General features: G+C 52.7%; 2 protein-coding genes across 2 annotated transcripts; one reads left to right on the forward strand and one right to left on the reverse strand.

Annotated features, from left to right (window-relative positions):
* Positions 1-235: 235 nt before the first annotated feature.
* rdh12 (retinol dehydrogenase 12) lies at positions 236-4,438 on the forward strand. The gene is made up of 7 exons (XM_076985633.1): positions 236-423; positions 1,499-1,617; positions 1,905-2,060; positions 2,354-2,458; positions 2,573-2,782; positions 3,039-3,228; positions 3,468-4,438. The coding sequence occupies exons 1-7, from the start codon at positions 347-349 to the stop codon at positions 3,568-3,570; spliced, it is 960 nt and encodes a 319-aa protein (XP_076841748.1). The 5' UTR covers positions 236-346; the 3' UTR covers positions 3,571-4,438.
* A 482-nt stretch (positions 4,439-4,920) lies between these two features.
* zfyve26 (zinc finger, FYVE domain containing 26) lies at positions 4,921-27,152 on the reverse strand. The gene is given in 43 exon segments (XM_076985635.1): positions 4,921-7,103; positions 7,321-7,371; positions 7,701-7,883; positions 8,160-8,219; positions 8,310-8,472; positions 8,696-8,922; positions 9,839-10,036; positions 10,189-10,404; positions 10,605-10,814; positions 11,110-11,257; positions 13,085-13,305; positions 13,427-13,486; positions 13,488-13,561; positions 13,796-13,824; positions 14,061-14,194; positions 14,470-14,654; positions 14,834-14,926; positions 15,147-15,396; positions 15,574-15,747; positions 16,129-16,251; positions 16,372-16,476; positions 16,588-16,796; positions 16,991-17,654; positions 17,656-17,863; positions 18,009-18,114; positions 18,277-18,519; positions 18,607-18,777; positions 19,072-19,191; positions 19,280-19,543; positions 19,643-19,886; positions 20,034-20,188; positions 20,781-20,945; positions 21,069-21,596; positions 21,689-21,871; positions 22,372-22,505; positions 23,051-23,139; positions 23,594-23,758; positions 24,364-24,488; positions 25,016-25,469; positions 25,633-25,716; positions 25,861-25,936; positions 26,109-26,390; positions 26,925-27,152. Coding segments are annotated over 42 exon segments (7,689 nt in total). The 5' UTR covers positions 26,300-26,390; positions 26,925-27,152; the 3' UTR covers positions 4,921-6,896.
* Between the last annotated feature and the right edge of the window lie 614 nt (positions 27,153-27,766).

The following is a 27,766-nucleotide window of genomic DNA, read 5'->3' on the forward strand; positions in this document are numbered from 1 at the left end:
TGTATGAAGTGTGTGTGAAATGCATGGTATGGTTAAAACGGTGTATCTTAATATATTGATGCAAATTTCTGAATCTGCCAAAGAGCGACATCACTTAATTTGAACAGAAGCAGCTCACATGGTCAGCCTGAAAATTCAGGAGAATTTATGGCTTTAGTTTGGTCAGTAGTTCTGCAGCGCTACGATAGCGAACCAAAACTACAAATCCCATGATTACTCGGGACTGGGACAGATGTAGAGAAGGTGGGAGGTGGCGCAGCCAAACAGACTCTCATTAACACAATTTATAGCGGCGGGCGTTTGGGTTTATTAGCAGACGCCCCAAACCCTGGAGTTTATATCTGTTATGATGCTGCTCGTTATTGTCGTGGCTGGTTTTGGAGTCGTGACGCTAATCCTAAGACTGCTGTCCACGCACATCAGGTAGATTTCATTATACTTAACCACGCATTGATCTTGCTGTAGGGCTAATGACACTGAGCTACAATCATGCGTGACATCATATTTACCTTTTACATAAGCTACTGGTCGTAATATAGTTTTTGCGCTTTTAATGCTCCAGATACCGCTGTTTATGTCCATTGGTGTGTATAGTACAGTCTCTGAACACATATGCGGTTATGCTCTTATACTTCGGCCTTGTTTATACCAATAGGTCACACTCCGACCGCTGCGTTTAATTCTCAGCTTCGTATGTTTTAATGTTAAAGTATTAACATTAAAAACGTTAATTCTTGGCTGAGCAGGCTCTCCGGTCACACGAGCGCATAGGTGAATGTTGAATGACGACTCCGGTAACCGCCTCCACGGCATATGAGCTGCTTGGGCAGCCGACCAATCAGATCGCTCCAGAGGCGGGGCTATCGCGTGTTTATCGTGTACGTGCGCGGCCTCATTGGTTGGAGGAAATCCGTGCCGCTTTAATTAATGCGTGGCTCGCGATACCTGGCGCTTCAGTAGACTGTGTGTACAGTTCATGGCTGTGTTATCAATAGTCAAGATGCAAACGCAGAAACGTTATTCCTAATACTTGTCGGCCCACTTGGCGTGGTTTTACATGCCATCTAATGACAAGGAAATCAACAGTGTTTGATTTTAAATGTGAGGAACACGCACAGAATTTTAAGACTATACTTTGAAATAGGTAAAATACACCCCAAATCTTTCGTAGCAATCTAAACATTTGAGTGTTCGTTACTTTTAAACTGAGCTAGTACTGAAAATAACTCAAATTCTTAATGTGGTTTACAGTCTTTTCGTTTTCCAAGGATTAAAAAGTGTTGGGAAAGTAGTAGCTATATGGAATTTTGTCCAGAACATTGATTTATTAAAACAAACGACTTTGCATGGGCAAGTTCCCACCTACACCCTCAGATAATACTCGTCATTAAAATGACTGACTGACTAATACATTAGTTAAACTCACTGACTCAAAGAAACCCACGAGCGGTGAGTTTCTGTCCTAAAGCTGCGTGCGTGTGTCTGTGCGCGCGCGCAGGAAATATGCGGCGGGTGGTGTGTGTCTGTCCACCGCGCGCTTGGATGGGAAAACGGTGCTAATTACCGGCGCCAATACCGGCATCGGGAAAGAGACGGCGCTGGATCTGGCCTCCCGGGGTGAGACAGGACTGCTTCAGCAAAACTCTTTCTCTTTACCAGTCTTCAGCTATCATTTGATTTATTCTCTGCATTTAAATACGTTTTATTCTCTCCAGTGTTTTGGTTATTCCCAATTTATTTCCCCTTTGCAGTGTTTTTATTTTTGTACTGTAATACCTTAATCACTGTCAAGCCCTTTGCACTTTATAGCACCTTTTAAAATGATTACATATGCAAAGCACATTGAAATGAAGAGATGTGTTCGATTGTGCTGGAGACCAGAAGGACTATATGTGTGTGTGCAGGCGCTCGGGTAATCCTGGCCTGCAGGGACACGGAGAAGGGCGAAGAGGCGGCAGCGGAGATCCGCACGCGTGTGGGCGGTGCTCAGGTGGAGGTGCGCGAGTTGGACCTGGCCGACACCTGTTCCATCCGGGCCTTTGCTCAGAACTTCCTACGAGGTAAGAGCCCCTCATGCACCCTGAAAGCCTCGTTGATGCTGTTCAGCTTGAAAGAAAACTATTTCAAAGTGCATGGCAATAGCTGAGTGTCGTCTCACAGACTCGTCACACCGATTTTAGATCAGTGGGCTCAATGGATTCTGTTGGGTCCCCTCATATTAGTGGACTGGAATCTTTTTTTGGTAGCATTGCTTGTACTTTAATGTATTTGCAGCATTTCTTATGATGTGTTCATGGCATTGCCTGTATTACAGTGTTTATAACACACTCTCTTGTGGTCTGTTGCTCTTCAGAGGTGAATCACCTCCACATCTTGATAAACAATGCAGGAGTGATGATGTGTCCATATATGAAAACTGCAGATGGCTTTGAAATGCAGCTGGGAGTCAATCACCTCGGTAAGTGTTGAGGAAGTTGTAACTTCAGAGATCTTCAAAATCTCTCATTTCCTAAAACCGTTTTGCACCTGTGCTCGTCCAAGCCCTCTTATTGGTCGATCCCCTTCCCGTCAGGTCACTTCCTGTTGACCTACCTCCTGATTGGCCTGCTAAAACGCAGTGCGCCAGCCCGCGTGGTGGTGGTCTCCTCCCTGGCCCACTACTTCGGCTGGATACGCTTCCATGACCTGCACAGTCAGGGCAGCTACAACAGCGGCCTGGCCTACTGCCAGAGCAAACTGGCCAATGTCCTCTTCACCCGCCAGCTCGCCCGCAAACTCCAAGGTACAGCGGAGGGCGTTATAACACACAGCCACCCCATTCACAGCTCCGGTGATGCATGACGGTTGGTCAAATTACGTAGCTACTCGTTTGGGCTCAGTTAATGCCATGATTTTCAGGCCACAGTATCTCCAACAGAAATAAGCGTGAATGGAGAAGTAGGAGTAACCTGTATAACTCGCAGGGGCCAGGACCGGACTAGACGCTAACCGCTCGCCAGCCGGTATTGACCTCCCCGTGACCTTTTGACCCCTGCCAGGTTCGAACGTGACGGTGAACTCCGTGCACCCGGGCTCGGTGCGGTCCGAGTTGACGCGCCACTCGGCCACCATGTCGCTGCTGTTTGCGCTGTTCACGACGTTCCTGAAGACGCCGCAGGAGGGCGCACAGACGACCATCTACTGCGCCACGGCCGAGGAGCTGCAGTCCATCTCGGGCAAACACTTCAGGTGAGGCGTCATGAGAGCATGCCCCCGTCCGTGCCCCGCCCCCTACGGCTGGGGGGGGCGGAGCCAGTAAGAGTCCTCAGGCTACTTCCATAGGGTGAGAACGGCCTCAAGAACTAGGTTTGGAGGACGCGGAGTCAGACACTGAGTGTTTTTTTCTCTCTCAAATGAAGACTTGACATTATAAGGAGTGTAGCACATGACCGAATTCCTCCTCCATTTTGTGTCCTCCTCTCTCCCAGTGACTGTGCTCCAGCCTCCGTCGCTCCTCAGGGCCGCTGTGAGGAGACCGCCCGGAGACTGTGGGACGTCAGCTGTGAGCTCCTGGGTATCGAATGGGACTGAGGCCAGCACCACACTCCCCGCCCCCCACCCACAGCCCCGCCCCCACCCACAGCCCCGCCCCCACCCACAGCCCCGTCCGTCATCTCATCACAAACCGTTCCATTTACACCCACCCCTTTCCCCCATATCTCCTTGATTAGACACGCCCCCTCACCCAATGCTCCGCCCCTTACCCATTCCATCTAACTCCTCCCTGTGCTCATGTGCCAACCCTGCTGCAGGACGCCTCTCCCCAGAACCGCACTCGGGCTCGCGGGTCCGTCCGGCCACGGCCCGCGTCTCGCCTCTCATCTCTGTCTGTCCGCTGGAGGTGTGAATGTGGCTTCGTGTCGTTCCCATGGCAACAGCCCACACTGCAGCTGCCAAGGACAGTTCTGATGTTTTTCTACAGAAGCAAACATGCCTTTTACTACCGCTACACTCACAGAGAGAGAGCAATATTTACATGTATATTGTGGAGAAAAAACAACTCTTGGTTGTAATGGTTCCATGTTTTTTCTTAAAAACAAAAGATCCCTCAGGTCAATCAAGGTTAGAACTGGGAAAAGAGTGAATTCATCGCAGTTGAACACCGTTTAAAGTGTTAAAGGTTTTCAGTGTGCGGATTTCGACTGCTTTGGTCTTTCCACCAGCAGGAATTACACCACCCAAATGACACCAACAAGAATATCTGTGTTCAGTGGTGTGAAAGTGTTTGCTCCCCCCCTCCTGACATCTTATATATTTTTTTGTTTGTCACACTTAAATGTTTAAATGATCAAGCACATTTTGATATTGCATAACACAAGTAAACACAACATTCCATATAAAAGTGATTTTTGAAAGATGGAAATTAGTGCTGAGCAAAAATAACTAGGACACATCTCAGTTTTGCCAGAAAGCATCTTGATGATCCTCAAGACCTTTGGGAAAATACTCTGGACTGACAAGACAAAAGTTGCACATTTTGGAAGGCGTATGTATATATATGGCATAAAAGTAACAGCATTTCTGAAAAGGAAAATAATACCGACAGTACAATATGGCAGTGGTGTGATGGTCTGAGGCAATGTTGCTGCTTCAGGACCTGCAAGAAACATGAATTCTGCAGCCTACTAAAAAGTCCTGAAGGAGAACGTCCAGCCATCTTCATGACCTCAAGCTGAAGCACACTTGGGTTCTGCAGTTGGACGATGTTCCAGCAAGTTTGCCTCAGTGGCGTAAGATAAACAAAATGAAGACTTTGGAGTGACATAGTCGAAGTCCTGACCTGAATCTGACCGAGATGCTGTAGCATGACCTTAGAGGCCATTCATGCCCAAAACCCTCCACTGTGGCCGAATTGCAAAAATTCGGTCAAAATCCCTCCACGGCACTGTAAAAGCACATGCTTAGTTCTAGCCCCACCAGTTAGTTAGGGGGTGATTTCACATAGGTTTGGATAAACCTTTTTTTTTTAAGAACTGCATTTTGTGTTTACTTGTGTTATCTTTGTCGAACATTTAAATTTGTTTGATGATCTGAAAGTGTGACAAACATACAAAAAAAAATTCAGGTGGGTGGCATATCTTTTTTTTTCCCCATTACAGTACATACTGCTGTATATGCTCATACATGTACACTCATCTATACGTACACAAGAAAAACATCTTTATAGTGGTTCAGTGGTCAGTTTATTAAAACTAACAGCATTATTTAAGCCCCTGCTTATATTGTGTGCATAGACAGTGTAAACAGGTTTAATTCACTTATCTCCTTTCTGTCATTCCCTGACATTACTGTATCTGTGGAGCAAAATGTCTGTCTTCCCCCCACATATCAGCTGATTAAGTGAGTGAAAACGATCATGTGACTAGAACCCACATCCCAGGCATTAGGCTGCTAGTGGTGGACTAAACAGACCCTGTAGCGTTAAGAATTCTCAGAGCGTTAAGGCATCTCAGAGAAGCTGTGAATTACAGCAAGGGTCAGAGCTACAACACACACCTACACCCACACGCTCAGTATGGCCTGTTCATACAAAGAAGGAAACCACAATTACAAAGATATCAAATAAAGTGGCAATGCGACTTCACAGATACACACAACCACACAATGACCTTTGACATCAGAGACATTTAAGAACAGTAGTGCAAAAAAAAAATGCCCGTAACGTTGCAGTGTCAGGAGAACAGCGAGGGCATCGTGACCTCTCACGAGCGCTTCACGCACGACTCTGACTCGTGTGCTGTACACATCATCCCTCCTCATCAAGTTTGTGTTATTTCATCCCAAAATTCAGTTTTTTAAATGCTCTTATACTCAAAATGTTGGGTTCCCTTTACTGAGGATTATGGGTAAAAAAAAGTGTATTTTATAGCAGACTGTGCACTGAAGCCTTGACCATCATTTCATAACTGTGCAAATGTGTCCACTGTCATGGTAACATGAGGGGATTTCCTAAACTATATAACACTTACTCCTTTGAAGATGTATTCATCAAATATACTGTATTAAGACTGAGAACACAGGATCAGTTATACGTATCAATATTTTGTATCTTGATAAATAAGTCAGTTGATGCATTACAAGTGTCGGTCTCTCTCTCTCACACACTCACTCACACACACACACACACACACAGATCCGAAGTGCTCTGGGGTTGAATGTGAACCCGGTGGTAGCCCAACCCTCCAAGACTTAGGCAGGTCTGGTCTCAGACAGGAAGGGTGTGATTTCTGATCTTCACAGAACACTGTTAATTCCAGGACCATGTGTAACCAGGACCGGTAGTGGATCCTTCTGCTTGTTTGGACTGGACTGTGAAAGCTACTGTACATCTGACTGTGGTTTAGTGCCGCCTGCACCCTGCGCCCAACACGATTGGACAAGCAGAGCCGCCTGACTCCGCCCCTACGACTGTAACCCGGAACAGAATGATCAAGTTCACAATGTATTGGCTAAAGCAAAGTGATGGGTCATCTCCAGCAGGGGGCGCCAAAGGCCACTTTGCAATAGCTGAGCATGTTAGCTGTTGGTTTTGTAGACTTTTTGGTCGTGTTAAACACTGGTGTGTTTAAGGCGAGTGTGTATCCCGTACTGCCAGAGTAGCTTAAATTAGCAGGAAGCACGGAAATGAAGTTGAGGCCAAGGATTATTCCATGTAGTAAAGTAAAAGGGGTTGTCATGGATATGGCTCTAAAGTCACCTGACCTGATCACATGACAGGGGTGGCACATTGGTGATTGGCTTCCTGGGAATTACTCAAGCAGCATCACACACACCTACTCCACCCAGTCAGAGCAGAGCAGGGCGGAGCTTCAGTCCTCAGCAGTCAGTGGGGGCGAGAGTCGATTGGCTGAGGTGGGCTACCTGTTGGGGGCGTGGTGTTGCCGTGACAGCTGCTCCTGATGTTCAGAGAGCCATTGCCGACAGATGTCCTGCATAATGGAGTCACCTGAGCTCTCAGCAGCCTGGAGGACTTCCTGGACCTGAGGACCTGCCTTCACCGGGTCCAGCTTGACTGCCAGGAGGTAAGCAGCTCTGAGCTTACTGCACTGAAGATACGCCATAATCTACACACACGCACACACATATATATATATATACACACACAGGAGGTACGCAGCTGTGAGCTTACTGCACTGAAGATACGCCATAATCTACACACACACACACATACACACACAGGAGGTACGCAGCTCTGAGCTTACTGCACTGAAGATACTGGGTCACACTTAGATGGTACCATCAGGATCAGCAATAAGAATCACATATCTGGGAAGCTGTTACCTTGGTCTCGGGGCTTTTGCACTCCAAAATAAGAGACTCCAGTTCTTTGGCCTGGACAAATTACATTCATCGAAATTAATTACATACTAATTTGTTGTGCTTAATAAATGTAAGAGTGTTCATCTGTAATTAATCTGTAATCATAGTTGATCTTGTCCATTATTTAAACATTGCTACTTTGTTTGATTATAAAAATGTTTTACCATTTTACAAAGCTTTGATTAAAGAGAAAATTTTTTAGCTCTTCATGGACAAGCACGTGTCCGTTCGACATGTTAAGCGAGAGCAGTTCTCGTGCTAAAATTGGTGTTTTTAAAACATAATCGGTGACATCCGCTGATCTGAGGTCAGTCTGGCCTGATGTGTGTGCCCAGACTCACATCAGCAGGACTCTTCTCGGCGGCCGAGACGCAGCTGAGGACGATGGCGTCACAGTCTTGTTTGGTGGCCGCGCCCGACTCTCCGACACACTTGAGCAGCTGCCGCACGGCTTGGTACTGGCGCTGGAGCACCAGGCGCTGACCCACGCGCACGTACACCGCCCGCGACTCCAGCTGGAAGTCCTGCACACGGGCCGAGGGGGCGGGGCGAGGGGGAGGAGTGAGGGAGGGGCAAGGAACGGTAGGAAGGGCAGCGATAGGGTGGGGAAGAGCATAACGGGAGGAGTCAAAGGGACATGAGCAATATGATGAAGTTGGAGCTAAAGAGCTGGGGCATTGTGGGATTGGGGATTCAGCCGACCGTGGAATCAGTTAAGACTTCTGAATCAGACATGACGAGTAGCACGAGCGAATGGTGTTTGAATATGAGCGAGGACGGGTGGCGGGTTATGACCTCACCTGGATGACTCGATAGGCGATACCGAAGCCCTCCTCGATGTTCTTGCCCCCCAACATTACCTACAGGGGGAGGAGAGAGTCTCAGTCTTACCTGATGGTAAGCAGATGAGAGGATTTTAGTGAAGTTAATGAGTGTTTCTTTCACGTTACCTTGCAGGCCACATCCACCTTCACAGGGCTTCCTCCAAAGAGAGTGGGAGGGGCACTGTTGCCAGCAGGGGCGAGGCTTGCAGCGGATCGAGAGGGGGAGGAGCTTTCACAACGATGCAGGAAGCGCGTCACCTCCAGCTGCAGCATAATAGTGTTCATGTGTCTGATAAAACAATCCCAAAATAAAACACACAGACAAAAAAAAAAACGGGCCCCGTTACCACGGCAACTAGAACACACATACGAATCCACCTTTATTCACACGTTGCTAAAATTTGGTTTGGGAAGTCGTTATAAAAGGAGGAGTCCGTTCAGGGACGGGCTAGGACCGAACCCGCCCACGACCTAGGGGACGACTCGGAGTGTCGACCCGGTTTCCGTCTGACCTGGACACGTCACTGGAGCTCATCTTCTTCCTGAAGGAAGCGGAGGAGGCGGGGACCGGGGAGGGGGCGGGTCCGGGGGGCGTGGTCCTGCGGCGGCTCTGCTGCAGGTAGGCGCGCAGGTGTTCGGTGGCCCTCACCAGCCAGCGCTGCTGCTCTCCCAGCTGCAGGTACGAGCGTGCGCCATGCACAAAGAACCGGATGCAAGTCATGGCGGCACGCACGTGGTCCTGGGCACAGGCAGGCGGGGAGACCAATCAGAACGCAGCATGCACAGTGGGGACGGCCAATAGAAACGCAAGGAGGAGTCCGAAGGGAAGCAAAAGCGTCAAACATCCTTTGTTAGTGTTATTTCGCATCGGCATGTGTGCAAGTCATTTTACGGAGTCACTATGAATTTCTTTTATCTCTATGAAGTCAATCAGATTATAATAGGTCCAAATGAGAAGTCAATATTAAAAACATTAAAACAAAAACAGCACGGCAAAGTCATTGAGGAAACAAGTGAGCACCAATACACTATTTTTAATTAATTATTTTTTGTCTTATACGCCATGTTTTCAGTTTTTGTGGAGTCTAAATTGCACAACTTTCTTTTTGTATTTGGAAAATAAGCTCGCACAAGAAAAGCATCGACAGCAACTGCTATGAGGGTCTGCACGCACAGAGTGTGTGTGTTCAGTACCATCATGAACTGCTGGAGCTGGTAGAGTGTGTGTGTGTGTGTGTGTGTGTGTGTGTGTGTGTGTGTGTGTGTTCAGTACCATCATGAACTGCTGGAGCTGGTAGAGTGTGTGTGTGTGTGTGTGTGTGTGTGTGTGTGTGTGTGTGTGTTCAGTACCATCATGAACTGCTGGAGCTGGTAGAGTGTGTGTGTGTGTGTTCAGTACCATCATGAACTGCTGGAGCTGGTAGAGTGTGTGTGTGTGTGTGTGTGTGTTCAGTACCATCATGAACTGCTGGAGCTGGTAGTGTGTTTGTGTGTGTGTGTGTTCAGTACCATCATGAACTGCTGGAGCTGGTAGAGTGTGTGTGTGTGTGTGTGTGTGTGTGTGTGTGTGTTCAGTACCATCATGAACTGCTGGAGCTGGTAGAGTGTGTGTGTGTGTGTGTGTGTGTGTGTGTGTGTGTGTGTGTGTTCAGTACCATCATGAACTGCTGGAGCTGGTAGAGTGTGTGGTAATGTCCTTTGCGCTGGAGCTGGTGACAGGCAGCGAGGAGGTAGCGCCCCCATCTGTCCAGCGAGGGGTCCAGGACCACGAGCAGCTCCTGCAGGGCCCACAGACGACCCTGCTCCAGGCACGGCTGCAGGACACCCTCCAGAAACACCTCCTCGGGACACTCCTGCGGGACGCATGCACGCTGAACCCCAGCCGCTATTACACCCCTCACGTCTGCTGTTACGAATCGATCATGAATCTTAACGTGCTACTGTCTGATTACTGATTGTCTGATTATGCACCGTGTTGTTCATCACTGTGGTATGGGGGTCGTACCTTGGCCAGCAGGTGTGCGAGAGCGTCACGCAGGTGGTTGTGACGTAGGTAGAAGCTGACGAGGCTCAGGTGTGTCCCGTACGTCAGCAGGTAGTACAGGCACTCCTGGTAGTGGCCGCAGCGCTGAGCCGGGCCCTCCAGGCGGTCCGCAGGAACCGGGTCACGCAGGGCGTCCTCCAACTCCGTCAGAGACGCAAGAATGTCCTCGCTGACCGCCTGCCGGGACACGCACGTGCACAAAAATACCACATCCTGAGCATATACACCAAAGGGAAAAAAGTCAGATAGACAAGGAAACGAATTAGCTCTGATGTTGGCCATCATTTGATCCTCGCAGAAATCACACACACACACACACACTCTCGTTTTCCCGAGGGACGCCCCAACGCCGAACCAATATCCCCCCGCGACCCTACCGTGCTCAGCGTGGGCCGTACGGTGGACTCCAGGTGCTGGACGACCTCCTGCAGCAGCCGAGGGCCCAGGTTCAGTTGGTTCCGGTCCACTGGAGCCTTCAGGCACCGGGAGAACTTCTCACGGGCGCCGCTCAGACAACCGGCCTTCAGCGCCGCCATGCCCCACGCATGCCACACGCCACTGGGGTCCAGGCCGCTCTTGGTGGACACCTGGTGCAGAGACCAGATAGTTGACTCATCAACCCTGTAACCCAATAACCCCAACTTCACCCTTTACGCTAGTCCACCATACTGATTTTCCAATGTCTGGGATGTCTCAGTGCTTCTCATGTTGCTTGTGCTAAAGTTTAATTGTGCTACAAGAAGTCAAAGTACAATTGGTTGACAGTGAGGTAAATTGTGCAGGGGTAGTGTGTGGGGGGGGGGGGGGGGGGGGGGGGCAGACATGGAGGGGTGGATATTCCCCAAGGCCCCAGGGAGCAGGGGAGGGCCCCCCCCACCTCACCTCCACGGCCAGCTGGTAGTACTCTGCTTCCAGCAGCTGGTTCCTCAGCCGTGTCACTGCTGCAGTCTCCAGGATGTCGTCCAGGGACGGGATGTAGGTGTAGTTGGCGCTGACCAGGATCTTCAGCACATCCACCTTACTGATGTAGCTGTGGGGAGAAGGAGAGGGGGAGGGAGAAAGAGGGAGAAAAGACAGAAGGATAGAAAGGAGGAAAGTGTGTATGTCCATGATTACTGGACCATCTAATGCCCAACAATCAGAATACAAACGCATGTCTGAAACCTGAGAATACTACAAATGCTGAATTCATAGGAGGAAAGGAGGGTGTGGGAGTATAGTCTTGAGCCCAGAGGTGTAAGACTATAGTCGTGAGCCCAGAGGTGTAGGACTATAGTCGTGAGCCCGGAGGTGTGGGAGTATAGTCGTGAGCCCGGAGGTGTGGGAGTATAGTCGTGAGCCCGGAGGTGTGGGAGTATAGTCGTGAGCCCGCAGATGTGGGAGTATAGTTCTCGACCCCGGAGGTGTGGGAGTATAGTCGTGACGCCGGAGGTGTGGGAGTATATTCGTGACCCCGGAGGTGTGGGAGTATAGTCGTGAGCCCGGAGATGTGGGAGTATAGTTCTCGACCCTGGAGGTGTGGGAGTATAGTCGTGAGCCCGGAGGTGTGGGAGTATAGTCGTGACCCTGGAGGTGTGGGAGTATAGTCGTGACCCTGGAGGTGTGGGAGTATAGTCGTGACCCTGGAGGTGTGGGAGTATAGTCATGACCCTGGAGGTGTGGGAGTATAGTCGTGACCCTGGAGGTGTGGGTGTATAGTCGTGACCCTGGAGGTGTGGGAGTATAGTCGTGACCCTGGAGGTGTGGGTGTATAGTCATGACCCTGGAGGTGTGGGAGTATAGTCGTGACCCTGGAGGTGTGGGTGTATAGTCGTGACCCTGGAGGTGTGGGAGTATAGTCGTGACCCTGGAGGTGTGGGTGTATAGTCATGACCCTGGAGGTGTGGGTGTATAGTCGTGACCCTGGAGGTGTGGGAGTATAGTCATGACCCTGGAGGTGTGGGAGTATAGTCGTGACCCTGGAGGTGTGGGAGTATAGTCATGACCCTGGAGGTGTGGGAGTATAGTCGTGACCCTGGAGGTGTGGGAGTATAGTCGTGACCCTGGAGGTGTGGGAGTATAGTCATGACCCTGGAGGTGTGGGAGTATAGTCGTGAGCCCAGAGGTGTGGGAGTATAGTCGTGACCCTGGAGGTGTGGGAGTATAGTCATGACCCTGGAGGTGTGGGAGTATAGTCATGACCCTGGAGGTGTGGGTGTATAGTCGTGACCCTGGAGGTGTGGGAGTATAGTCGTGACCCTGGAGGTGTGGGTGTATAGTCGTGACCCTGGAGGTGTGGGAGTATAGTCATGACCCTGGAGGTGTGGGAGTATAGTCGTGAGCCCAGAGGTGTGGGAGTATAGTCGTGACCCTGGAGGTGTGGGAGTATAGTCATGACCCTGGAGGTGTGGGAGTATAGTCGTGACCCTGGAGGTGTGGGAGTATAGTCGTGACCCTGGAGGTGTGGGAGTATAGTCATGACCCTGGAGGTGTGGGAGTATAGTCGTGAGCCCAGAGGTGTGGGAGTATAGTCGTGACCCTGGAGGTGTGGGTGTATAGTCGTGACCCTGGAGGTGTGGGAGTATAGTCATGACCCTGGAGGTGTGGGAGTATAGTCATGACCCTGGAGGTGTGGGAGTATAGTCGTGAGCCCAGAGGTGTGGGAGTATAGTCGTGACCCTGGAGGTGTGGGAGTATAGTCATGACCCTGGAGGTGTGGGAGTATAGTCATGACCCTGGAGGTGTGGGTGTATAGTCGTGACCCTGGAGGTGTGGGAGTATAGTCGTGACCCTGGAGGTGTGGGTGTATAGTCGTGACCCTGGAGGTGTGGGAGTATAGTCATGACCCTGGAGGTGTGGGAGTATAGTCGTGGCTGACCTGTCGCAGAGAACCAGGTCCTGGCTGCGTCCCGCCCGCACGAACATCAGCTTGGCACTGACCAGCAGCTGCCTCATGATGTCAGTCAGGAGGCGGGCGTCCACCTCGGGATTGGTCAGTCGCCGGGACAGTGAGCGGCAGTGGCCAATCAGCTGATGGCCGCATGCGGCGTGGTCGCTGTGCAGGGTGAGGACTGCCACACAAAGGGAGGCACTGGGGGCCTGACAGGAAGAAGAAAAAAGCACAGAGACAATGTAAACAAGTGGTGGCCATTTTCTATTAAGACAATCTGATCATTGGTTAATGATGGGGGGGGGGGGGGTTCAGGGGGCACAACCGCACCTGCTCATAGTAGAACTCGCTCTGCAGCTGCTGGTTCTCTGCCGGGTTCGGGCTGAGCCGGGTACTGCTTCTGAGGAACCTCGGGGAGATCCAGGACGCCATCGAGAACTCCGTCGACGGAGTCAGGACTGCCGGCTTCTGGGAAAAAAAAAAGGGGGGGGGGGGGGGGGGGTTGGACAAGAGCCTGATCACACGTGTGTGATTTATCATCAGATCACACGTGTGTGATTTATCATCAGAGCACACGTGTGTGATTTATCATCAGTGTCATATCACAAAATCCGGCGGGAAGCATGCTGGTAACTATGGAGACTGAGCAGAATGGATGGAGGTGGGTGGAGACGGGTGGAGAGGGATGGAGAGGGATACCTTCTGTCTGCTCCAGCTCGTCATCCGAGCTGCAACAGCAAAACACAAAACAGAAGAGCATCAGAACCCAGCCGTGTGTCTGGACTATGACTACGATAACAGAGTGACTAAACTCCCCCTGGTGGTCTATAGAAGCGCTCGTAAATATCTGGGTGTCCCTTAAGTTATACCTGTTTAAGACCTTACGTTGTTACACTGATCTTTTACAATGCTCTTACACAGGGTGTGTGTGTGTGTGTGTGTGTGTGTGTGTGTGTTCTCTCACTCGGGGTGGTAGAAGCTGTAACACTGGTCACACACTCTCACGGGCTCCTCCGAGCCCTCTACTGCCATCCTGTGGGTGGAGCAGGCGTGACACACCAGCCTCCCACAGCGCCTGCAGTGGTGTCGCCTGTTGAACTGTGGAGGGAGGGGTGGAGGGAGGGGTGGAGGGAGGGGTGGAGAGAGGGTGGAGAGAGGGTGGAGAGAGGGTGGAGGAGGGTGGAGAGAGGGGTGGAGGAGGGTGGAGGGAGGGGTGGAGGAGGGTGGAGAGAGGGGTGGAGGGATGGAGGTGGAACAAGCAAGGGTGGGTGTGTTAGAGAAAGAAAGAGGCTCCTGACTACCACCAAGAAGGCTCCACCCCCAGGGAGTGGCCAACAACAGACAGATCGCGGGGAGCCGCCCCTAATCCTCACCATGGTGAACCTCTCCCTCTGACACACCATACAAATGTGCTTCTTGTGGTCGGGTATCCAGTCTTTGCGGTCCGGCGTTTTCTCTGGGGGCGTGAACAGGGTGGCCGAGGGGCGTGGCCTCCTCCCACTGGTGCTCCGGTCTCCTCTCTGGGCGGAGCCAGACGGTGTGTGCATGGGAGTAGTACCTACACAGGGGGGCCATAGTTGTAACGTCAGACGGGACACCACAAGGCAAATAATATCATGTCATGCTATAAACAAAGTCACTTCTGAAGAATGAGACACCAGAAACTTTCATATCGGTTGGGTGGGGTGGGTGACCTGTAGTGGGAGTGGCATGCGGCTGTGGGTGGGCGGGGCTGACCTGCTGAGGGAGGCGGCGTGTGGCTTGGAGAGGGCGGCGCTGTATCCAGTGCCGGGCACTGCAGTGGCGCCTCCTGCAGGCTGATGATGGAATCTGAACACAAACCCAAATCACCTTTAACCAGGCGAGCACGGTGAGAAAACATTCACGTTCACCATATGCACGCGCACTTTTTATTCTCCGTATACACAGTGAGGGAAAGAGGGGGCGGGGCTACGTACCGGCACATGTCAATGAGCGGGTGAACTAATGACCTTTGACCTACTAGACAATACAAGACCCAGAACCAGAACCATAAAATGCGTGCCCTCACCGCTCCGCGACCTCTCCCTCGGGGCATAGGGGAAGTCCAGGGCCTTGTGGGCGTACTCGGCCAGCAGCGCGTCGATCTCCTGCCCGCTGATGCCGGCGTCCTGGGTGGGCAGAAGGTTCCGGAGGGTGGCCACGGCGGCCGAGGCCCAGTCCACCTTCAGGTTCATCAGCAGCTGCTCCAGCATGAGCAGCGGGTCGGCCAGCAGCTGGAAGTAATCCGGACGAGATGCTTCCGGAAGCGTCAGCAGCACCTGCGGGCGCAGTTCGACGGGGCGGACGCTCAGGATGTACTACATGCAGGTTCGAGGTGTGAAGAAAAGCTACTGATACAGTCGTGCATGTTACACCACAAACTAATTAGATAAAAGTCCTTTGTTTGTATAAATAAATCAAATAATCGAGACGATGTAAGAAGTCACCCCCCCCACCTTCGAGCCCAGGTGCAGGGCGTTTATGTGTCGTCTGCGCGCTGGGGTCATTCGGCTCTGAAAGTGCAGCGTAAGGTAGTCGGACAGGAAGTGGCAGGCAGCCAATCCGGGCCTCCGATCGAGAGCGCATTCGCTCACCTCCAGAGCGAGAGAGTCAGAGAGGCTTTCCAGGAGCTGGGGTGGGAGACGGGAGAAAATCTGTAACGGCACAGACGGAACACAGACACACACCTCCTCACACACACACACCCTCTCTCACACACACACACACACACACACACACACACACACACACACACACACACACACACACACACACACACACTCTCTCTCTCTCACACACACACACACACACACACACACACACACCCTCTCTCTCTCACACACACACACACACACACACACACACACACCCTCTCTCACACACACACACCCTCTCTCACACACACACACCCTCTCTCACACACACACACCCTCTCTCACACACACACACCCTCTCTCACACACACACACCCTCTCTCACACACACACACCCTCTCTCTCACACACACACACCTGGAAGGCTTCCTCTGTCTGAGCCTTGTCTAGCAGGTAGAGCAGATGCTCCGTCTGTAGCTGCAGTCGTGACTGTTCTGAGACAGGATACAGCTCCACCCACTGAGAGCACAGCTCAAAGTCCTGATCACACACACACACACACACACACACACACACAATAAGAAAAACACCAACAATAACAACACAGCTGCTGCTGCTGGTGTGGTGAGCGAGTGTGTCGTGGGCGTGGCTGGTGCGGACCTGTGTGTGTAGCAGCAGAGACAGCATGGCCTCGGGGTTCCTGCGGGACTCCTCCCTCAACTCCTGCCACGCCCCCCACTGCAGGGGAGGTTGCAGGCTCAGCATCTACATGACACAGAAGAGAGGCGTGAGTGGGAGTGGCAGAGGACAAGGGGCGGGGCAAAGGGCTCCCGCTACACCGCGCCCACAGACGGGGCCGGGGGAGGCGGGACTCACCCCGTGGTACATGTCCAACTCGCGTTTCTTCACCCGGAGCTGCAGGGTCAACTCGTCGTCCGGGGAGACGGAGGCGGAGTCAGAGAGGCAGAAGCGTAGCAGGTGGAGGCAGCTGTCCAGCGGCCACTGCTCCAACCCCCGCAACACCGCCCGGCCACGCAAGTCCCGGTCACACACACGCATCAGACGCTCTGGGCCTGAGACTGGGTCTGGGGACGCACACACACACACACACACACACACACACACACACACACACACGAACACGAACACACACACACACGAACACACACACACACGAACACACACACGAACACACGAACACACGAACACACTCTGTACTGCGGAGGATCTCAGTCAGAATGCCGGTCAACACTTTGTGGACACCACTAATGTATCTCACCCTCCAGTGCAGCGCAGGCGAGCAGTCTGTCCCGTAGCGCCCCCTGCTGGCTGCAGCCCTGAGCGTAGAGCTCCAGCAGCGTCAGGGCTCGGTGGAGGTCCCCGCCGCTCAGGGCCTGCTGGAAGGCCTCAGCAGCCAGCGCCTGACCCGCCTCCCCCAGCGGCCCGGAGAACACCGCCCCCACCGCTGCCTTGCCGCACAGCTCCGCCCCCAGACCTCCGTCGCTCTCCGCCCCCGGCCGGGTGCCCAGCAAGGGCGAGGCCATGTCCCGCAGGTAGGCACTCAGGACCGGGTAGTCCCGCAGCAGGACCTCAGCCTCGCGGGCGATCTGCTCGCCGTCGAGCCCCGCCTCCCTGCGGGCGGAGCCGCGGAAGTAGGCGGGCAGGCTGGTCCACCCGGACAGGGCCGGCCAGGACCCCTCGGGACGGGTGGGCTCGGCCCGGCTGGCGGAGAGGCACGCCAGCACCGCCACCAGTGGGGAGCGGGACTTCAGGAAGGAGATGGCGGACGGCGTGAGGAGGAAGGGCGAGGAAGAGGAGGAGGAGGAGGAGGAGGAGGTGGGCGGAGACGAGGACAGGGAGGGGGGCGAGGACGAAGGGTGTGACTGGGCCGCGGTCTCCACGGAGGCGTCGGACTCCGAGCCGGGATCGGACGTGGAGGCGGGGGTCGGGGAACTCGAGGGCGGGGCCACGCTCCTGGGCGTGTTGCTGCAGGAGGGAGGAGATGCTGGCGGGGCAGAAGGCTCCGCCCACGCCGGCCCCCGTGATCTTCGGAGAGCGGCGGTCCCAGAGGGGGAGGGGCTCACAGCAGCGCTGAACTATGACCTGCTGGACGCTCACATGTAGGCCTTCCTGACACAGCAGGGACAGCAACCTACACACACACACACACACACACACACACACACACACACACACACACACACACACACACACACACACACAGCACTGAGGTTGGCGCTCACATGCAGTGCATCAGCTCTGCCTGTAGTGGGTGGATGAAATGAGGTGTGTCTTACCTGTCTGGCGCCACCTGTCTGTCAAACAGCAGGTACGACATCAGCTGGGAGGGCGGCTGCACCAGCACAAGGAGGGGATTCCCCAGTTTTACATCTGCACTCTGATCTGCACACACACACACACACACACCTGTTAAACAGCTATCTCCGGAGCGGGTTACCAAGCTGCTATACAGGTACTAAAGTATCCTGTGTTAACTATTGTTCAATTACATGATTAAGTAGTGTTTACAAACAAACAAACAAACAAACAAACCGAGCTCCTCACCCTCAGAGCCCAGGCTGCAGACGAGCACTTTCGCCAGCATGTTGACGTAGTCCAGGAAGCTGCGCACGTAGTCCGGCCTGCAGGGGGCGCCGTCCGGCGGGACCGGGCCCAGCTGGTCCAGCTGGTCCAGCGAGCGCAGCAGCTGTTTCATGGCCGAGCGGATGGGGTGGGAGTCCAACTCGGACGGCCTGAGCGCCGCCTGTTCCAGCAGGACGGCCAGCACGGAACTGGACTGGGCTTCACCTGTAGGGGGCGGCAGAGAGGCGGGAGCCTGAAGTGACGATCGTCCAATAGGAGCGCGTTTTGGCTGGCTGAGAGCTCACGTCTTACCCGCTGGGCCCGTGGCGGCGCTGAGCGTGCCCAGCGTGACCTCCAGGCGCTGGGTGAGGGCGAGGCGGCCCGAGATGACCTCCTCCGTCAGGGACGGGTGGCAACACAGAAACACCTCCTGGGCACTGCAGCCAAACGGGGCCTGGACCACACCCTCCTCTCCGTTAGTGTCTATGGGAGGACAGAGGGGGAGACGGAGGAGACCAGACACACAGGGAGGGAGAGGGAGAGGGAGAGGGAGAGGGAGAGAGAGAGAGAGAGAGAGAGAGAGAGAGCTGAAGGATAGCCTTGCTTGCATTCCTGATTTGGCTGGTCATTTGTGTGAGTTCATGTTAGTTTGTTCATTTATTTGTGTATGTGCGTGTGTGTGCGTGTGTGTATGTGTGTGTGCGTGTGTGTATGTGTGTGTGCGTGTGTGTATGTGTGTGTGCGTGTGTGTGTGCGTGTGTGCGCGTGTGTGTGTACCTGGTTTGGCTGGTCCTTTGCCGACAGCTGTCCTGTTAAGAATCTTGCCGATACGCTCCAGCACAGATGGAAAGCCACTAACTCCTTCACAGTGGGCAACCTTGGAGTCTACCCTCACACCTGGGGTCAAGGGGCAACGACCTTTCATCACATGTTCAACACGCCTCAGTGCACCCATACATGGCCCCGCCCACGGCCCCGCCCCCACCTCTGCCCTCCAGCGAGGCGTGCAGTCTCCTCTCGGCCGTCTCCAGCAGCTGCCGCGAGCTCTTCCACAGCTGGCACTGGCAGCAGGCCAGGTCGAAGGCGGCCATGCCCGCGGGGCTCAGTTCCTCCAGCAGGGGGCGCAGGAGGCCGGAGGAGTCGAGGGCGGGCCGGGCCAGCCAGTAGCCCTCCTCCAGGCAGGGCACAGGACGGGCGGGCGAGCTCAGCAGCCGCTCGGCCACGTCGGAGATGGAGTAGAACGCCATGCCTGGATATGAAGGACGGAGAAGGACCCAGCGCTTAACCCACACACGCACGCCTATAGGTGTGTGTGTGTGTGTGTGTGTGTGTGTGTGTGTGTGTGTACCTGCTGCGGCCGCGTTGCCGATGCTCTGTAACGTGGATCTGCTGCTGCTGGCTATTCTGCTTCTCCCAGGCCCCGCCCCCCCGACAGAGCCCAGCCCCTCTGAGGATGAGGATGATGAAGAGAGCGACTGGCTCTCTATCTTCTGCTCCACCTGGGCCAGCTCCGTCAGGACTTCGCAGTAGCGGTCCATGAAGAGGAGCTCCCAGGAGGACTGTGTGTTCTCCAAGCCAAACATGAGCATCACCTACAGAACATTTTATACTTTATTTGATTCCATATACAGTAAATAACATCATCAGGAAACATCAGCAGCGACAGGTGAAGTCACATGCGATACACCCAGGTGGCCACGCCCCCAGGTGGCCACGCCCCCAGGTGGCCACGCCCTCACCTGATGGGCCTCCACGTAGTTGCCCCTTCGGATGCAGGACACTAGCAGGGACTCCGGTGGCGAGAACATAGCAGGGATCAGCCAGCTGTGTGGCCCTCCGCACACACACACGTTCCGCTCCACACACACACCCGTGGCTCCGCCCCCACCACCATCTGCACACAGGAGACACAGTCAGATTTCACACCAGGTACCACAGTCCAGCCAGTGCTGACGGGACAGCGCCTCTTCCTGTTAACAAGAACCCTGAGAACTGAAGTCCAAGAATTTTGCTTTATTTCACGCTTGAAGTGGAACTCCACTGGTTAAAATTAAAATATATAAATTAATGAGAAGTCACTCTGTTTGTTCTGATTGAACGACTCTAATTGGAAATTACTAGTTAGTAGTATTTAAGGAATGTAGCGTTTAAGGAATGAATAACTGTACAAGTCCACAGCTGGTGTGTGTGTGTGTGTGTGTGTGTGTGGTGTGTGTGTGTGTGTGTGTGTGTGTGTGCGGTGATTGTGCGTGTGTGTGTGTGGTGTGTGTGTGTGTGTGTGTGTGTGTGTGTGGGTGTGTGCGTGTGTGTGGTGTGTGTGTGGTGTGTGTGTGTGGTGTGTGTGTGTGGTGTGTGTGGTGTGTGTGCGTGTGTGTGGTGTGTGTGTGTGTATGTGTGTGTGTGTGTGTGGTGTGTGTGGTGTGTGTGTGTGTGTGGTGTGTGTGTGTGGTGTGTGTGTGTGTGTGTGTGTGTGTGTGTGAACACACCTGAAGTGCTGGTGCTGATCTCTCCGTTCTGTCGCTCAGAGGTGACGTGTCGGTCAGGGAGATGACGATGGCTTCGTTTCTTCCTCCTCTCAGACACACCACTGCTACTACTGCGCCTGACGGGCAAGGAGGACCTTACCCCGGGGAAGGGTGGAGCAGGCCCACCTACACACACACACACATTACTACACTTTTGGGAACTTCATCTAATGTGAACTAGTCATAACCCTAGTGAAACCCCCCCCCCCCCCCCCCCCCCCCAACACACAGTTGGTGCGGTTTTCTCACCACGACCGTTGCCATAGTTGCTGGTGACGACCTGCAGCCTCCACTGTGCCTCGGCCGTGCACTTGGACAGCCTCTGCAGGCGGGCGGCGAACGTCTCCGCGGCGACAGAGCAGCCCAGGCTCTCGGCCAGCAGGGCCTCGGCTGCCAGCGTGTGTGCGTCGGCGTGGGCGAGCGTGCACACGCCCTCCAGGCTCTCCCTGAGCAGCCGCAGGACCCCCTCCACCCCGCGGGCGTCCAGCAGGAAGCCCCGGCAGCCCGGGACGGGTCCGGGTGGCCCGGCAGCTCCAGCCGCGCCCTCCGCTGGGACGTTTAGCCCCGCCTTCGCCCCTCCACCCCTCTCGTGTCCGTTTGCTCTGCCCTCCTGGGCCTGGGCGGCTCCGTCCCGCTCCGCCTCTCGGACGAAGTCGGAGTCGGACAGGAAGAGGAGGGAGAAGATGTTCTCCAGGAGTTCCAGGCGAAACATGGCGGGGACCGACTCCAGGAAGAGCTGACAGTCCGACAGATACTGCTTGAACAGGGACGAGGGTCCTGGGAGGAAAGGTAAAAGGTCAAAAGACCAGGGCGGGTACGCCGCTCCGCTCCCAACACCTTGTTCGTGAAACCCAACTCGCAGCACCCACCTTCCACCTGGCCCTCCGGAGCCCGCCCCTCCTCCTGCGGCCGGACCGGGTCGGGGCCTCCGCCGGACGGGGCTGCGTACGCACACACGGCGTAAATGGCGAACTTCATGGCACAGAAGCCCCTGAACAGGATGACGTTGCGCTGAGCTGGGCCACACTGGCTGTCCCCTAGAGACGGATCCCCTGCACAACAGCACAGGGGACATCAACAGGGAGGCGTGTCTATGGGTTACGTCCGGCGACTTGCAGAGAAAGGCAACACGTCTAAGGATACGTGATGGGTTAGGCAGGGGAAGATCTGGATGAAGCGTGTGCACTTCAGAAGCACAAGAGCCCGGTCCGCCACCTCGGGAGTACCTCAGGGGTGTATACTCTCACCCCTCCAATCTAAATAATCTCATTTAGATTTCAAAGATCTTTGTGTTTTTATTATATCATCTGCACTCTGTGGGTTTGAACACTACCTATTCTTGTACTTTTCTGTCGACTCTCTGTCAAGCTGAATAAGGAGATACTGACTGATACGTTTCAAAATTTAGTAATCTGTCCTGTTGGGTTTCTAGTTCTTCAATATTTTTGAAACATATTTTTCCCAGAGGCTCTGGAATTCTTGAAAGCCTTTTGGGACATACTGTGAGGGAACAGAATGTGTGTTTGCAGAATTTGTGTGTGTGTGTGTGTACCTGCTGTCTGTAGAAGCTCCAGGACTCTCTGCTCTTCGTACTGGGCCAGGGGGGTGAGAGAGTGGAGCACATACAGGGCCGAGTGGTGATCCAGAGCATGAAGCAGAGACACCAAGGACTCGTGGCATACAGCTCTGACACACACACACACACACACACACACACACACACACACACACACACACACACACACACACACACACACACACACACACACACACACACACACACACAGCCACCATAAGCCTGAACATGGCCAGAAGCACCAGACAACACCTTCACTTAGTCCACTTGGTAAGTATCAGCAGCATTGTGCAGGGTGTAATGGTGAGAGGTGAACAGGTGAGGGGTGAACAGGTGAGAGGTGAACAGGTGAGAGGTGAACAGGTGAGAGGTGAACAGGTGAGGGGTGAACAGGTGAGGGGTGAACAGGTGAGGGGTGAACAGGTGAGGGGTGAACAGGTGAGGGGTGAACAGGTGAGGGGTGAACAGGTGAGGGGTGAACAGGCGAGGGGTGAACAGGCGAGGGGTGAACAGGCGAGGGGTGAACAGGTGAGGGGTGAACAGGCGAGGGGTGAACAGGTGAGAGGTGAACAGGTGAGAGGTGAACAGGTGAGGGGTGAACAGGTGAGGGGGTGAACAGGTGAGGGGCAGATGTGCTTACAGATGCGGTACTTACGGGTTGTTTTTGGCACACCATTCCAAAACCCCCAGCTGAGAAGACAGAACGTTTGCAAACTCGCTGAGTACAGAGTCGTTGGCCTGGGTCTGTGGAGAACAGGATGGTGTGAGTGAGTGTGGGTGTGGTGGTCCAAGACCACATGTATGAGTCACCAAATACCACAGGCCTTCTGTGCTGAGAGAGTGTTCCTTTCAGTTTCACATCCTGCAGACCACTTTTTAAAGCATACAAGTTTCTTAAGTATTGACTGAGGTATCTCAGTACAACAGCTAGATGAAAACGGTCCAGTTCCCATTTAAATGTGGGATAGTAAATATAGCTTTACGCCATGGTGTCATATGATATCAGAATTAAATAATGTGTAGCTTTGACAGAGTTGCTTGAGGGCAACATTTTAAACATATTCTGTATTTATGAAACATGTTAAAGACTTTATGTAGTTTATATCTGAATTTGTTGAAAGCTGACATATTTGAGTTTCTTATGATTCGCTTAGCCAGACACATGTAATTCCAAATGATATTTGTCAAGTTCCCTGACCTGTTGTTGGTGCAGGACCCTGAGTAGCATCTGGGCGGAGTCAAGGCTCTGACAGTACTTCCAGCCTAGCAACAGCAAAAGGCGGGAAAGTGGCTGGAACTCCGCCCCTAACAATGCCTCCAGTTTAGGGAACTCCTCCCTCTTTATGAGGTTAAGCCCTGTGACCTACAACCAAACCACAAATGTTGCCACAATACACAAACACACAAAAACTAACCTCAGAAACATAGAGAAGACATTTTTAAAAAGACAAGATGAAGGTGCAGTTCCAGGGAGAGGAGGACGGCCTGCAGATATGCAGGAACATTCTGGCATTCTGGAGCAGGTCCTGGTAAGGGTGCTCTTACCAAGACCTGCTCCAGGAACATTATGGAAGTTCTGAGGGTGCTCTTACCAAGACCTGCTCCAGGAACATTCTGGTGGTTCTGAGGGTGCGCTTACCAAGACCTGCTCCAGGAACATTCTGGAGGTTCTGAGGGTGCGCTTACCAAGACCTGCTCCAGGAACATTATGGAGGCTCTGAGGGTGCTCTTACCAAGACCTGCTCCAGGAACATTATGGAGGTTCTGAGGGTGCGCTTACCAAGACCTGTTCCAGGAACATTATGGAGGCTCTGAGGGTGCTCTTACCAAGACCTGCTCCAGGAACATTATGGAGGTTCTGAGGGTGCTCTTACCAAGACCTGCTCCAGGAACATTATGGAGGTTCTGAGGGTGCTCTTACCAAGACCTGCTCCAGGAACATTATGGAGGTTCTGAGGGTGCTCTTACCAAGACCTGCTCCAGGAAGTGTTTCCCACTACTGAGACACTCAAAGTACATGGCTTTCCAAACCGCCGGCCGGTCGTCATGGCAGCACAAGCCAAGCATGGCCTTCTCGGCTTCGGGTAAATCCACTTAAAGGGGGAAAATCACACACACACACACACACACTGTTAGCATGACTACACTGTGACATGCCAAATCGTGTGTGTGTGTGTGTGTGTGCATGCCAGCGATGACCACATTAACAGAAGTGTGATGTATGAACAGAGCTGAGTCAACACATCGCCAACAGAATCATCGACTTTCCTTTCACTTCCCCAAAAACTACAACCCACACGTGCTTGTCGACAGAGACGCCATCTGACTGGACTAAGTGTTGCGAAACCGGGTCTGGGACACTGTGCACAAGGGGACAAACATCTTAATGTGTCTACCATGTCCCTGTACACCGCATCTCCATGCTTTTATGTACTACGTGTACTACGTGTACTAATATACGTGTACTAATTTAATGCCATGGTCTCACTGCACACCTCCTCCCCTGTTTAACTACACTTCCCAAAGCCTTGTTTGCAGTCACACTGCAGCCCTGACCCACACTTCACTGATCTCTAATGTTCCTTCACGTGTGCGTAACCTTTGACCCCTCCATCCTCACCCTGGATGTGCGGCGTTTGCCCCAGCAGCTCGTCCCGGAGTAGCCGCACGGCGGACGAGCAGTAGGAGGTGAGGAGGGCTTGGCAACGGGGCCTAAGGAGGGCCCCCAGCACCCTCTCCTCGGTCAGGGGCCCCCGACGCCCCGCCCACAGCCCCGCCCACAGGGCCTCCAGCTGAGCGCAGGACAGCCCCGCCCCCCAGGGCAGCAGCGCCAGGTCGGCGCACGCTTCCTCCGCCCAGCGCTGGCTCCGCCCCGGCTCCCGCAGCCTCCGCAGGAAGACGTCCTCTCCGCCCCGCACCTCCCCGCCCCCCAATAAGCCGAGGAGAGCGTGGGCCAGTCGCGGCCCGCGGCAGGACAGCACGGAGCGCACGCAGGACAGAGAGACAGCGCTGAGGGCCCGCGCCGGGACCTTCTGCTCAACGAGCTCAGAGTCCAGGAAGGCCTGGTGAAGCTCCTGCATGATGAGGAGAAAACATGGTATGAAAACGGAGGAGACACTGATAACTGACACACTGAAGGCTAGATGCACCGTGAGCTTTGTTAAAATGCTTCTACAGGAAACACAAGTGAGGCAAGAAAGAACATCTAAACGGCTGTAATTAGCCAGAGAAGCTCACCTTTAGCACAGCCAGAGGCACCTCCTCACCGAGCTCCTCCAAGAGCAGCAGGAAGGCCAGCTCTCTTCTGACAGACACAGGCACCTGCTGGACAGAGAAGCCAGACAGACAGATGGAGAGAGAGAGAGAGAGAGAGAGAGAGATCCCATTCATAAGACTCACCTCACTCAAAACAACAGGATGGGTATCATTCTTCTGTGTGAAGCCTAACGCCAGAGTGCACTTTACCTTGTGTTCCGAGTGCCGCTCAAGGACCTTCAGCCAGAACCACGCTAGTCTGTGAGGACTTCCAACCGTTTCCCACCTGCGGCGTCATTCAGAACCACACCGATTTACCTCATGCCAACTCAACAAAAGTCACAAAAATACTTTACTGCAAACAACACAAGTGTTTCAACACGAACTGTTGTGCTTAGTAAACAGATTCCTGACTCGTCAACCGCAGGGGAGTGTTTCTGTCATCAGGCATTACTCACGGGAGAGGGTAAGGGTGTGTAACGACAGCTGCGATTATGACACCGATGCTCCATGGAAGGACTTCGGCTGCCTGCCCGAGCTGGCGCACGCAGGCAGCCGCGATCTCCCACTCCCCGTGGCGCAAACACCGCGTGAAGAAGCGGAAGAGGTCCGCCCTGGAGCTCTGCTCCTCCCGGCCAAATGGGTGCATGACGGTACTATCGACCTGCACAGGTGGTTAACGGCGTCCGTTAGCAGTTGCCCAGAGTTGGTCACTGGAGATGGTAAGAAGAGCTTCTGATCTACAGGAGAGCGAAGGGGGAAAAACATGTAGTTCACATGTTGAGTAAACATCCCACTCGAAATAAGAAGAAAACAAATTATGCACCAAACACTCGGACACTTTACTTCTAGCTCTGACATATATTTAAGTGTTTCATCCACACAGATAAGAATTCAGCAATCATGTGTTATCTGACCTGCTCGTTTTATCCATAAATCTAAGAGAGTTTGGAGAGGGACGGTCGGCATTGGCCGCAAGTCGTTGCCTCCCTCCACAAAGGTTCAATGACAAATATGACAAACAACTTTCGATATTTGAGTAAGAACCGATTAAATTTTGAGAAATTTGTAGATACTGGTCAGCTGGAGTCACAAAAGATTCTGTAAAAACAGCTTATTATAATGACATTAACCACAACACAGACCAAAACACCAGATAAACAGAATTCCAAACAAATGTCCTGGAACAGGGTTGCATTAATGATAATTACTCCAGAAGATCAGACACTTTGAGTGTGTTTCACTCACAACACTGATGTGTTAAATCTACTCACAAGCTCATCTGCCACCGCGCAATGCGAAGTTTCGGGTTAAAAACAACCCAAAAAGCACGGCCATTTGCTTACGCGTCCGTGAAATACAACAGCTCTAGAAGCATTTGTGACTTGTCTTCCAGTGAAACTGAACAGTGTGCTAAAATTTTACTTTACGAGTTATTTTAATCTTAGAAGTGCCAGTTCCGTGCGCCGTCCAGAGAGCCGAGGACTTCGTCTTTCCGCACAGCCGCGTCACGTGACCTGTCAGCTGACTTGCTGAATGACAGTTCAAGGTTCACGTGGTTATTTTTTTCGCATTGTTTACCGATGATTTTCTAATGGAAATATATAACAGTATAAAAATGCATAACAACAAACTACACAATGTAATATAACAAAATATATTTAAATATAGGATAAATATATAGAAATATAGTGTCATATTGAATCACGTAAAGATCACTATGGGAGGGTCTCTGTTGTTTACGTAGGTCATTGACTGGAGATCTGCGGCTATAAATTCGTGTTTTTTATTGCAGCTCTAATCTGATTTCAGTAGCATTTTCATCATTTAGATAAATGTTAGCAGCACTGTTTGGGCAACCGTGATAATTTGCATGCTGGTAGACTGAGTTAAAAGTGAAAAAGGAAACTAAGAGTGTTGTTATAATTCTAACGTGTCTGGAAGCTGCGTCCCACAGGTTAAACTAACGATGGGGACAATACATGATAATAAATATTTTTATTCCCAGGTGTAACGTACAGACTTTGGTTTTATTTGAAAGTCAAAAAAGATACAAAATGAGCATTACGTGAAAACTAAATAATAACTTATAACTACTAGCCTACTACTACTACTA

Source organism: Brachyhypopomus gauderio, unplaced genomic scaffold, assembly GCF_052324685.1.
Source record: "Brachyhypopomus gauderio isolate BG-103 unplaced genomic scaffold, BGAUD_0.2 sc43, whole genome shotgun sequence".
Lineage (NCBI taxonomy): Eukaryota > Metazoa > Chordata > Actinopteri > Gymnotiformes > Hypopomidae > Brachyhypopomus > Brachyhypopomus gauderio.

Bases quoted from the DNA above. Each gene is read 5' to 3' on its own strand.
- rdh12 (XM_076985633.1), top strand. From the start codon at position 347: ATGATGCTGCTCGTTATTGTCGTGGCTGGTTTTGGAGTCGTGACGCTA. The intron at 1,618-1,904 runs GTGAGACAGGAC...GTGTGTGTGCAG, and splicing joins GCTGGATCTGGCCTCCCGGG to GCGCTCGGGTAATCCTGGCC. The intron at 3,229-3,467 runs GTGAGGCGTCAT...CCTCTCTCCCAG, and splicing joins ATCTCGGGCAAACACTTCAG to TGACTGTGCTCCAGCCTCCG.